This window comes from Aethalodelphis obliquidens, unplaced genomic scaffold (genome assembly GCF_003676395.1).
Source record: "Aethalodelphis obliquidens isolate GAN/ISIS:26980383/991018 unplaced genomic scaffold, ASM367639v1 scaffold1, whole genome shotgun sequence".
NCBI classification, from domain to species: domain Eukaryota; kingdom Metazoa; phylum Chordata; class Mammalia; order Artiodactyla; family Delphinidae; genus Aethalodelphis; species Aethalodelphis obliquidens.
This window is the reverse complement of record NW_020837945.1, coordinates 70,525,424-70,536,468: the sequence shown is the minus strand read 5'-3', so window position 1 is coordinate 70,536,468 and position 11,045 is coordinate 70,525,424. Positions and strand designations below refer to the sequence as shown.

Here is an 11,045-nt window from a genome sequence, read left to right as displayed (position 1 = left end):
AGTTATACATATATATGTATATATGTGTGTGTGTTTATATATATGTACATATTCTTTTTCACATTCTTTTCTATATTCTTTTCCCTGTGCTATACAGTAGGATCTTGTTGTTTATTTTATATATAGTAGTTTGTATCTGCCAATCCAAAAGTCCTGATTTATCCCTCCTCCGCTCACTTTCCCTTTTGGTAACTGTAAGTTTGTTTTCTATGTCTCTGAGTCTGTTTTGTAAATAAGTTCATTTGTGTCATATTTTAGATTCCACATATAAGTGATATCATATGATATTTGTCTTTCTCTTTCTGACTTACTTCACTTAGTATGATATTCTCTAGGTCCATCCATGTTGCTGCAAATGGCATTATTTTGTTCTTTTTTTATGGCTGAGTAGTATTCCATTGTGTATATGTACCACATCTTCTTCATCCATTCATCTGTTGATGGACATTTAGGTTGCTTCCATGTCTTGGCCATTGTACATAGTGCTGTTATGAACATTGGGGTGCATATATTTTTTCGAATTATAGTTTTTTCTGGATATATGCCCAGGAGTGGGATTGCAGGATCATGTGGCAACTCTATTTTTAGTTTAGAAAAATTATAAAATAGTTTTTTAAAACTTATTATGAAATAATTTTAGATTTATGAGAAAGTTGCAGAAGTAGTACTGAGTTCACATAATCTCATCACCCAGCTTCCTCTAATATCAAAGCTTATGCAACCATAGTACAGTTATCAAAACCAGGAACTTAATATTGGTAAAATACTATTAAATAAACTACAGACCTTAGTTGAATTTCATCTGTTTTTCCCCTAATATCCCTTTTCTGTTCCAGGATTCAGTTCAGGATTCCACGTTGTATTTAGTTGTATCTTCTTGAGTCTCCACCATTCCATGACAGTTGTTCAGTCTTTGCTTATCTTTTATGACCTTGATAGTTGATGAGTATTGGTTAGTTATTTGTAGAATGTCTCTTAATTTGCGGCTGCCTGATGTTTTCTTTCTTTTTTTTTCTCTTTTTGAAATATTTATTTATTTGACTGTGCTGGGTCTTAGTTGCAGCATGTGGGATCTTCAGTTGTGGCATGTGAACTCTTAGTTGTGGCATGCAGATCTAGTTCCCTGACCTGGGATTGAGCCCAGGCCCCCTGCATTGGGAGTGTGGAGTCTTAGGCACTGGACCACCAGGGAAGTCCCTCCCTGCCTGATGTTTTCTTATGATTAGATTGAAGCTTTCATTTTTCGACAAATTCCACAGAAATATCCTCTTCTCGGTGTATCATATCAGGGACTATAAAATGTGGATGTATGTCTTATTACAGGTGATATTGCACTCTCAGTACTTTGTTAACGTCATATCTGCCAGTTTTTCCCTTAAAGTCACTTTTTTCTTCTTTGTAATTGGCAAATATCTTGTAGGAAATAGTTTGAATCTGCTTAAATATCCTATTTCTACTGAAATTTTTTCCTACCTATTTAAGCATGCATTGGTGGATCCTGCCAGTTGTAGTTATTAATGTAGTGTTTGCCTAAATGTGAATTTGTATTTTCCTCATTCCTTCTATATTTATGTTAATTGTAGCTGTCCCTTCTCTCCATTTAAAAAAATTATTTCCATTTATATCAGGATGGATATTGCCTTATTCTTTGAGTTATAATCTGCTATTGTCATTTATTTTTTTGCTCAAGTTGTTTCAGCTTTGCCTATTGGGAGCTCTTTCAGACAGACCCTTGTGTCCTTTTGACCTGTACTCTAGTTTCTGGCACCACAAGATGTTCCAAGGTCATCGTATAGTTTTCTTTGCCCAGCTTTGAAATCAGTTGCTTCTCCAAGGAGCTCCATTTCCTTTTGTTTGGATAATGGTATTTAGAAACTAAGTTTTGGATGCTAGTTGTGTTGGATTTCATTGCTTCTTAGTGATCTCAGCTGACAGAGCTAGGCAGTACATATGTGCCTACTGACTCACACATGCACACACGTCTATACTAATTTCTTTATGTTGGTTGGGCCCAGGCACCTGTATTGAAAGAAATTGAATGGAGAAAAGGAAGGGAATGCAAAATATAGTTAAGATGTATCTAGCTCAGTGGTTCTCAAAATTTCTGGTCTTGGGGACCCCTTTATTCTTAAAAATATTGAGGACTCTTAACAGCTCTTCTGTTGGTTATATATATCGATATTTACCATTTTAGAAATTAAAACTGAGAAATTTAAAATTTTATTTATTAATTTATCAGTAACAAATCCCATTACATGTTAACATATAGCATATTTTTAATGAAATATAACCCTTTTATAAATAAAAAATTTCGTGAGAATTCGTTTTACAATTTTGCTGCTATATACTCATAAGAGGAGAGTGAAAAAAAAATAGGTATTATAATGGAAGTATTTTTGACCTCATGGAGCACCCCACTGGAAAGGGTGTCAGGGATTTTCAGAAGTCCCCGGACGAAACTTTGAGAGCCACTGATAGAGGTGTACTAAAACTCTTACAAAATAAAGGTACATATATAGTAGAAGGATGGATGCAGAAGAACTTGTGTGAGGAACAGCAAAGAACTTAAACCATGGTGCTATAGAAGTTAAAAGAATAGAATTTCTGGGTAGGTTGGGGGTGGTCAGCACTGTTTCAGGTAAGATAACTTGATTTGATCACTTCTTCCACTTCATCTTATAGTTAATCTAAATTGTAAGATGATCATACAGCAACCAAAATACAAATTTATAATGAGAAATATTATAGAGAAGTACACTAGAATGTTTGTTGTGAACTGTGGGTCCCTGAACCTTTTCAAAAGCAAAAGATAGTTATGGACTTTCTCAGACCCTGACAAATGTAGCTCCTTTCAGAAGTTTGAATGCAGTCGGGTCAGGCAGAAAGGGAGGGTTATGGTTCATGATTCACATAAAGGCCTGTCCATCAATGTGCTGCTTTTCTTCCTGGCCCTATTCTGTGGCTTCGTGAGCTTGGAATTAGAAATCTTCCTGTTGACTGGTTATATGTAGCTGTTCTTTCCAAAACCATCCTGGAAATAAACACGCATACACACAGAGATATATTCTTGGTGTTAAATTTCTCTTTTTCTGGACTCCATGAATACTTCTGAATATTGCTACATTATTTAGGCAGTATATTTGCAGTACAGTTAATTGTTTTATATCTTTCTTTTTACATTTAAACACTTGTGGTACTTGTGGTCACTTTGATTCAATTTGCTTCCTAGGCAGTATTTTGGAACCGTTTCCTTCTAGCGATAGTTACACGTTCTTCTTATATGACTACATACTGTTTTTACTCTCAGAATAACCATTTCTCTAAGTTTGGTGGCAGTTATTTTGCCTATATGCTTATTACTACAGATTATTCTTTTGAAAAGTTTGGCCATAAGAGGAAGGAAGTTGCTGGAAATATTTTGGTCCACAAGAATTTATAGGGTAAATTTAAGTAAATTTTAGGCAGAGAAGTAGTTGGTGAAGTAAGGGAGATTACTTTAGAGAGGCAGTGAAGCTGCAAAGCCTTAAAGATGGGTGGTAATGGAGTCAGTAGCACAGAATATAGAGGAAAGCACAAGATGCTTTCTTTTTTCTTAAACAGGGGTGGGAAGATGAATGAGAATACCTAAAAGAGAAATTGAAAATTGAAAGGAACATATGGCTCCAGAAATGGGGAGATGGTAAGAACAGATACTTCTGCCAAGTGACCTAGGTCTTTTCTGTAAAGTAGATCGTGTAGAATCTTGAAAGCTGAGCTGGGGAGAGTATAATTGATATTATGGGCAACAAGGAGCTATTGTAGATTTCCTCATTGGGGAAATGGCAAGAAAACAGTTTTATATTAATTTATTTGTGAAAGAATACATTGGCAGATGATAATGCCCTAAAGTATCAAGGTTGATAAGGCTACTTTGAATGAAATGCATATGGACGTAGGATATTGAGAATGAAGTGAAAGAAGAGTCCAAAGTGATTATAAGGGGTCACCTTGTTTGGGAGTTAGGGGTAGACCAAAATTTGCAAACGACATGAAATGTTCTTCACACTATGTCTGGCAACATTATTTTAGGTATGTTTAAATTTGTTACATCGCTTAATAACATTATTGAGTGTGGAAGAAAGTTGTTGGGAAGAGTAGCATGTTTGGAAGAAAAAAATTAAAGGGGGATAGATATAGTTGCAGTTATTTCAGATCTCATGAATTTCTCCATTTGGTTCCTGCCCTTATTCCCTGTATCATTCATTTAGATTGAGCCAAATATGTGCCATTTTATTAGTTTATTAGTGTTACTTGTTTTTTTTTTTTTTTTTTAAGGCATCAAAACTTCCCATCTCCATTTTAAGACCTTTGGAAAGGAGACATTGTCATAGAATGTGTTCTCAGTATCTAGTATTTTGCTCTGTACATATTAGAATCTCAGTAAATTTAAAGCTTCCATTGTATTACTTTAGACTGACTGAATTTAGCATGTAGTAGGTACTTAATAGCTGTTGAATGAATAAGTGAGTGAAAGCTGTTATGAGAAATACAAAAGAAGACTGTCTTATTTTCAGATACCAAGATAAGATACAGGTACATGAAATACTAAAATATAAAAAACATGAAATAAGTCCTGAAAAAGGAGGAGTCATTCTAGATTCTGGGCGTGATTTACTAGTGATTAGAATCAAGGGAAAGATTTTTTTCAATATAGAGAGGCCTCTTTATGTTTAAAGTTGGGAGAATAAAGAGAGAGTGATCAAAAATGAGGAATACCTCAGTATAATTAGGAGATATATATTAGAACTAGCAAGAATGAACCAGCTTGGGCAGTGGAAAGGGGTGAGGAAGCATGGGCTCTGCCTCTTGATAGGATGTTGGGGAAGAAGTTAGATGAACATACAAGGTAAATACGACATGGGAGTCATGCCTGATGGCTTACCCAGTCTCAAAGTGGAGATCCAGAGGGAGCTTTGATCAGTGGATGAGCAGGGGTCTTAACAGCTTCAGGTGGAGAAGCGTCTGGGTTTAGTGAAATCTTATGAGAGAAGTATGAGTAGGGTGATTGAGAGTATTGATGGTATTTCTGGTTTGGTAGTGAGAAAAGCATTGAAATTCAGGCTCTCAAATGTAGGCAGGAGGTTGTACATGGGACTAGGTGAAATGGTAAAGATTAAGCTATGGGGAAGAAACCAGAGGTTTTTCTTGCCTTTGTTTTTTAATCTGACATACTTCCTAGCCTATTGATTTTCTTGATGTTCCAATGAATGTTTCAAAAATCCAGCAAACCTATCTTTTCAACTATCACACATCTGCAAATGCCTGCTTTGATTAACTATACTTTGTTTTATTTTAGGTGAAAAGTAACACTGAGTACTTGATTTTCTTTTAAAGATAGTTCTCAAGGAAATAGTAGGGAACTTATAGATGAATTGTTGTGTCTTTTGTCATGCTTAAGAAGTTTACATGTTTTTATAGATTATTGTAGTCTTTCTTGGGCCAAAGAAGATTCATTTTCCCAGACTTTTTGCACCTCATTCTTTCTAGTTGCCTTGTCATTTTCATACCCATCTCTTTATGTTTATGGATTTACCAACATCCTTTCTAAGCACCTTAGGCTGGACCGTATACTTTAGTGTGTGGTTGTGTTATATGTAGAGATTACTTTATTCCATTTATGAGTGATAAGCCTGTTGGACTGTTCTAAACACGTAACTTGCTATGTGCCTGTTGGTATTCACAATGCTTTGATTCATTGATACTTCTAGGTTTTGGTCTGTGCTTTCATAATGTTAAAGGTGTACCTTATATTTGTCAATGCTAGTACCAATATGATCACTTTCCATATGTATGAAAATAGATAAAAGGTTCAGATATATGAATTAATGTTTTTCACTGTGTGCACATAAAGGTTCTTCCTTTGTTTGTGAATAGCTTCTCATTGAAGAACTTATTTGTGAATCTGTCTTACACTCTACTCGACACTTTTGCTGAAAAAAAGTTGGTCTCTTATTTTTTTTAAATTAATTAATTAGTTAATTTATGGCTGCATTGGGTCTTCGTTGCTGTGCGCAGGCTCTCTAGTTGTGGTGAGCAAGGGCTACTCTTTGTTGCAGCACACGGGCTTCTCATTGTGGTGGCTTCTCTTGTTGCGGAGCACGGGCTCTAGGTGCACGGGCTTCAGTAGTTGTGGCACATGGGCTCAGTAGCTGTGGCTCGCTGACTCTGAGCGCAGGCTTAGTAGTTGTGGCGCACAGGCTTAGTTGCTCTGTGGCACGTGGGATCTTCCCGGACCAGGGCTCGAACCCGTGTCCCCTGCATTGGCAGGCAGGTTCTCAACCACTGTGCCACCAAGGAAGTCCCCGGCTCTTTCTTACTGCCACATGCTATATTTTCATGGTTTCTTTGTAATTTATAAGTTGACAGAAATGTTGGAACTACTTTTTGCTGCAACATACGACCAGAGCAGTTCAGCAGCTGCTTAGTCTGTTGTCATTTCTCCTTGTCTCATACCCAGTTTCAATAGTTGTATTTCAGTAAACATCACTTCAAAGATGGTAACATGTCTGTGTTCCAAAGCCTTGTTGGAGGTGACCTTACCATTCTATTTTATGTTTCAAATAATTACACCAAAAGAAGCCATAAGAATGGTCATTAGTACGATTCTCTAACCTGATAGAAAGAATTATTAGCTAAATAATCATTTACAGTCATGTTTTTATGCCTAGGTTCTCCTTGATTTGCAATTCTCACGCCCCCCACATTTCAGGAATTTTTGAAAACTTGCAGTTCTTTATTTGGTTAGTTTGGAATTCCTTGCTTATGTTGCATTTCCCTCATGAACCCCTCTGCACAGCTCTGTCTTCCAGCTTTACACTATGAGTCTGTAAGATGTTTATAACCTTTTGCACCCCCTTTTTAAGTGTATTTTTTGAAAATGTAGCCATTAGCACATTGTATTTCCTGGACTATTATCAAGATTTTTTTAAAAGCTTATAAACAACAGAAATTTATTTCTCACTGTTCTGGAGGCTGGAAGTCCGTGATCAGGGTGCAAGTATGGTCGGGTGAGGGTTCCCTTCCAGGCTGCAGACTTCTCGTTGTGTCCTCACATGGTCGAAGAGTCAAGGATTTTTAATGTATTTCAGAGCTTGTTGGTTGAAAGTTTCTTAGTTTTAAGATACTTGTGTTTTCATTTCAGGGATAGGTTGAAAATGTAGCACAGCAGGATGACTGTGCGCCATCAATTCTGATGAGAATTGATGCTACTGTTAATGATCATAGAACCTCCGTATATTTTTTAAATTAAAATTTTTTTTTTTATTTTTGGTTGTGCCAGATCTTAGTTGCTGCTCGCGGGCTCCTTAGTTGCGACATGTGTGCTCCTTAGTTGTGGCACGCGAACTCTTAGTTGCGGCATGCATGTGGGATCTAGTTCCCTGACCAGGGATTGAACCCACGTTCCCTGCATTGGGAGATGGATTCTTAACCACTGTGCCACCAGGGAAGTCCCCATATTATTTTTTAGGACACGCAGCTCTTCACATCTGTGAGAACTGAGATCTAAAGATGAGATAACATTGTTGACATCTTAACATTTCGTGTTATCATGTAGCTAGAATTGTGTCTTGTTGTACATAGCAGGGGCCTAAAACCATATGCAGTTCTATAAACACACATTTGATGATGGTTGTAGAGGCCGGGAAAATACTGGCTAAGATATTGCCAAAAACATTGAACTTAAAGATAATTAGATTTCATTGTTAGTTTATCATTCCTTTTCTGATGAGATTACCTTTTAGAATTTTGTGTTGTTTTTGTGATGTTTCGTAAATTGAGAGAAACCCATCATGAAGTCTGAATACCCCTTTCATCCCCCAGTATTTTATTGATTTTGGAATTTAACCTTTTTTTGTGCCTTTAACTTTAACATCAGTTTCCTTAAATGTGGGAGTGAAATTGTGTGCTCACTTCTGCTTTATTCCGCTAGGTCTTAATTATCTTTTCCCAGGACATTTTAATCTTTTTCTTTCCAGATAAATTTTTGTAAAATCCTAGTTTATTCCCTCAATTTATATACTGTTGATTCTTATATATCAATTACATATTAATGAATTCTTCAGCACACTCTTTACTTGCACACACAAATAATCATTTTGGGAGCACCTGTAGGTAGGTTTAGCAAAGGATTAAGCATGCAATGGCTTTTTGTCACAATAGACTTTTTGTTTATTTCTAAAATTGGCTTTTTTTTTTTAACAGATAAGTGTAAAGCAGGAAATTACTTTTACTGATGTATCTGAGCAACTGATGAGAGACAAAAAACAAATCAGAGAGCCAGTAGACTTACAGAAAAAGAAGAAACGGAAACAACGTTCTCCTGCAAAAGTAAGAGAATATTTTAAGGTGGTGGTTCCTAACATACTACTCCCATACAATTGCTTAATCTTATTGGCAGGAATCTGGCTGGACCATAGGCAACATAAAAGTCTCATATGGCTTAGTAAAGTTGGAATGTTGCATCAGCTTCACCAGGAGAAAGGAAGGGATGCTTGCCTGAATAGAGGTGGTGGGCCACTGCTTTAAATTTTTCCACTTCCCTTTCACCGTGTTTTTTTGTTTTTTTGTTTTTTTTGAAAACAAACTTTTCTTACCCCGTGTCTCTCTTTTCTTTAAAAACTAAAAGATGGTATGCAGTGCCCTTGATTCTCATTCATATTAGTTTTACTTATGTTAATATATGGTTTCAGGAAAATTCAGTATTGATTCCTCATTAGGAAAAGGTTGTGTGATAACTGTGCTAGAATAGAATGTAAGCTCCACCAGGGCAGGGACTAATTTTATTCACAGCTATATCCTAAGAGCCTGGAATAGTAGGCCTAAGGGACTCTCAATGAATACTGTGGGTGAATGAATGGATTAATAAATAAACAACTGACCCGTAAATACTATTAGGAATTGCCTGCCTTTTCTCCTTTTCAGTACAGTAGTAGTTGACTATATGTAGCATTTTGGTATTCCGGGGAAGTCTTTGAACTCTGTATAGTATAATTTATATCTTTATAGTTATTTTTCATCTTTTGTTTTCTTCCCTTGTGTAGTGAAGAAGGCTTTTTAAAAAAGATTTTATAACATGACCTTTTTATTTTGAGGGCTACTTGTTTTTGTATTTGTGATTTAAATCATAATCATCATCATTATTTGTATACTTTTGGACTCAAATGGTGTGCTGAACCCAGTTTGTACTGGCTTGCCAGAGCTGATTGCTGAGTTTTCAGGAATTTTGCAAGCTGGTGCTAAAACCATTGGTAGCTTGAAATTAGGCATGGTGAGAATATTTACACCATGGAAATCAGCAACGCAGCCCACTGACTCCTTAAACTGTTGTTAAACATTTACCAACATACCATTGCTTTTGGGATATATAAGCGTGGCTACTGTTTGAAAAATATAGAGACTAAAATAACCCATAGTTACATTTCCTAGAGATGAATACCTTAATTTTCTGCAATATTCCCTTTCTATTTTCAAATTTGTGTAGATTGTCTGAATTTCCTGATTTGTAACTTAAAGAGTATGTAAGCTATTTTTAAAGTTATTAAAGATTTTTTTATAACGATTTTATTACCTGCATAATGAATGTATTATTTTTTGATATATCACATTATATTCAGTGATTGCTCTGTTGTTGGAAAGTTGTTTTCTCTTTGCCTTCATTTTAAATCATGCTGCTCTTGAAATATTTGTGTATGGATCTTCGTGTACTACTAAATCAAAGGGCGTGAACTTTTAAAAAGGTTTCTTTAAAAATAAATGAGTACATAAGCAAGGAAGCAAGCAAAATAAGTAAAGTTTCTTGATAATGTTACTCCTTCCAGAAATGTTGTATCAGTTACATTGCTACCTGCAGTGGACCTAAGGTGTGTTTGTCCATACTCTCACCAGCCTTGAGTATGAAACTTTGTTTTTTTTGTAGCTTAAGATAGGTGTCTCATTATAGTTTAAATTTTAATTTCTTTGGATATTGGTCATACTAAAACTTGTGTATTTTTCATAATTATTGACATTTTATATTTCATGTTTTGTGCTATCCCTTTATGCCCCCCTTCCTTTCTTCCCTTTCTTTTCTTGAGGTTAATGTTTTTCTCAGTGATATATGAGACTTTTAAAATTTTACATTAATGAATACATCAAGTTCTTTGAGGAAAAAATTAATTTCTAAAATTGAGATAGTGATTATGTTACTTTGGGTTCATTGCTGATCTATGGGGAATCTATTTCAAGTCTTTAAAAATAATATATGTAAGTTGTACATTTTCCTTGATGTTTCATTGCCATGTTTTTCTGATACTATGCTTGAGTATAATTCTGAAATTCTGACTAAAACTCAGATTATTATCTTCTAGTAGGGTGTTATTTGGAATCTTTATATGTTCTAGGTAGTACAGATCAGAGTTTACAGTTTTACAGTTTAAGCCATATCTCAAGTCTAATTTGAGATAAAGTCATTTATAATGTATTATCAAAATATTTCTAAGGACATTATTTAAATATTTGTGTATATATATCTATGTAGTTGCTAGATGAAAGATTTGACCTATTCTGAGTATACTGTATATAAGAAAATGTTTTGGGCAGTCTTTTTAGAGCAGTTCTTAGGAGGCTGAAATGACTGGAAATAATATATGGCAGACATGGATGTGAGAATAACAAAAACAATTATTTTTAGATTGTCCTGACCTGTTACATGTAATAGGACAGAGAATGGTTGTGGTCTGTTTTTAACACTGGTCTTGCAGTGTCCAGATGAGTGGTTTTGTGTCTGGAGTCTCAGAACTTTGAACATGTGTTTAAACATTCACACTTCTGATTTTTCATTAAAGTAACTCTCCCCTTTCTGTATGAAGAGAAAGAAAACCTTATCTCATGTTTATAAATCAATGTGTTGCTTGTTTTAAATTCCTTAAAAACAGCTTTAAGTTTCTCAATTAATTGTAATGTATTATGCTTAGAGGACTCCACTCTCTGCAAACACTTTTCCCAAATCTTGGATTTTGCCATTACTA

General features: G+C 35.3%; 1 protein-coding gene across 6 annotated transcripts in view; it reads left to right on the top strand.

Annotated features, from left to right (window-relative positions):
• ZNF148 (zinc finger protein 148) overlaps positions 1-11,045 on the top strand; it is a 130,581-nt gene that overhangs the window by 67,650 nt on the left and 51,886 nt on the right. For all 6 annotated transcript variants that reach the window (XM_027107047.1, XM_027107079.1, XM_027107072.1 and 3 more), the window contains one exon: positions 8,242-8,367. In XM_027107047.1, coding sequence (XP_026962848.1) covers positions 8,242-8,367 — 126 coding nt within the window. The remainder of the gene's footprint in view (positions 1-8,241; positions 8,368-11,045) is intronic.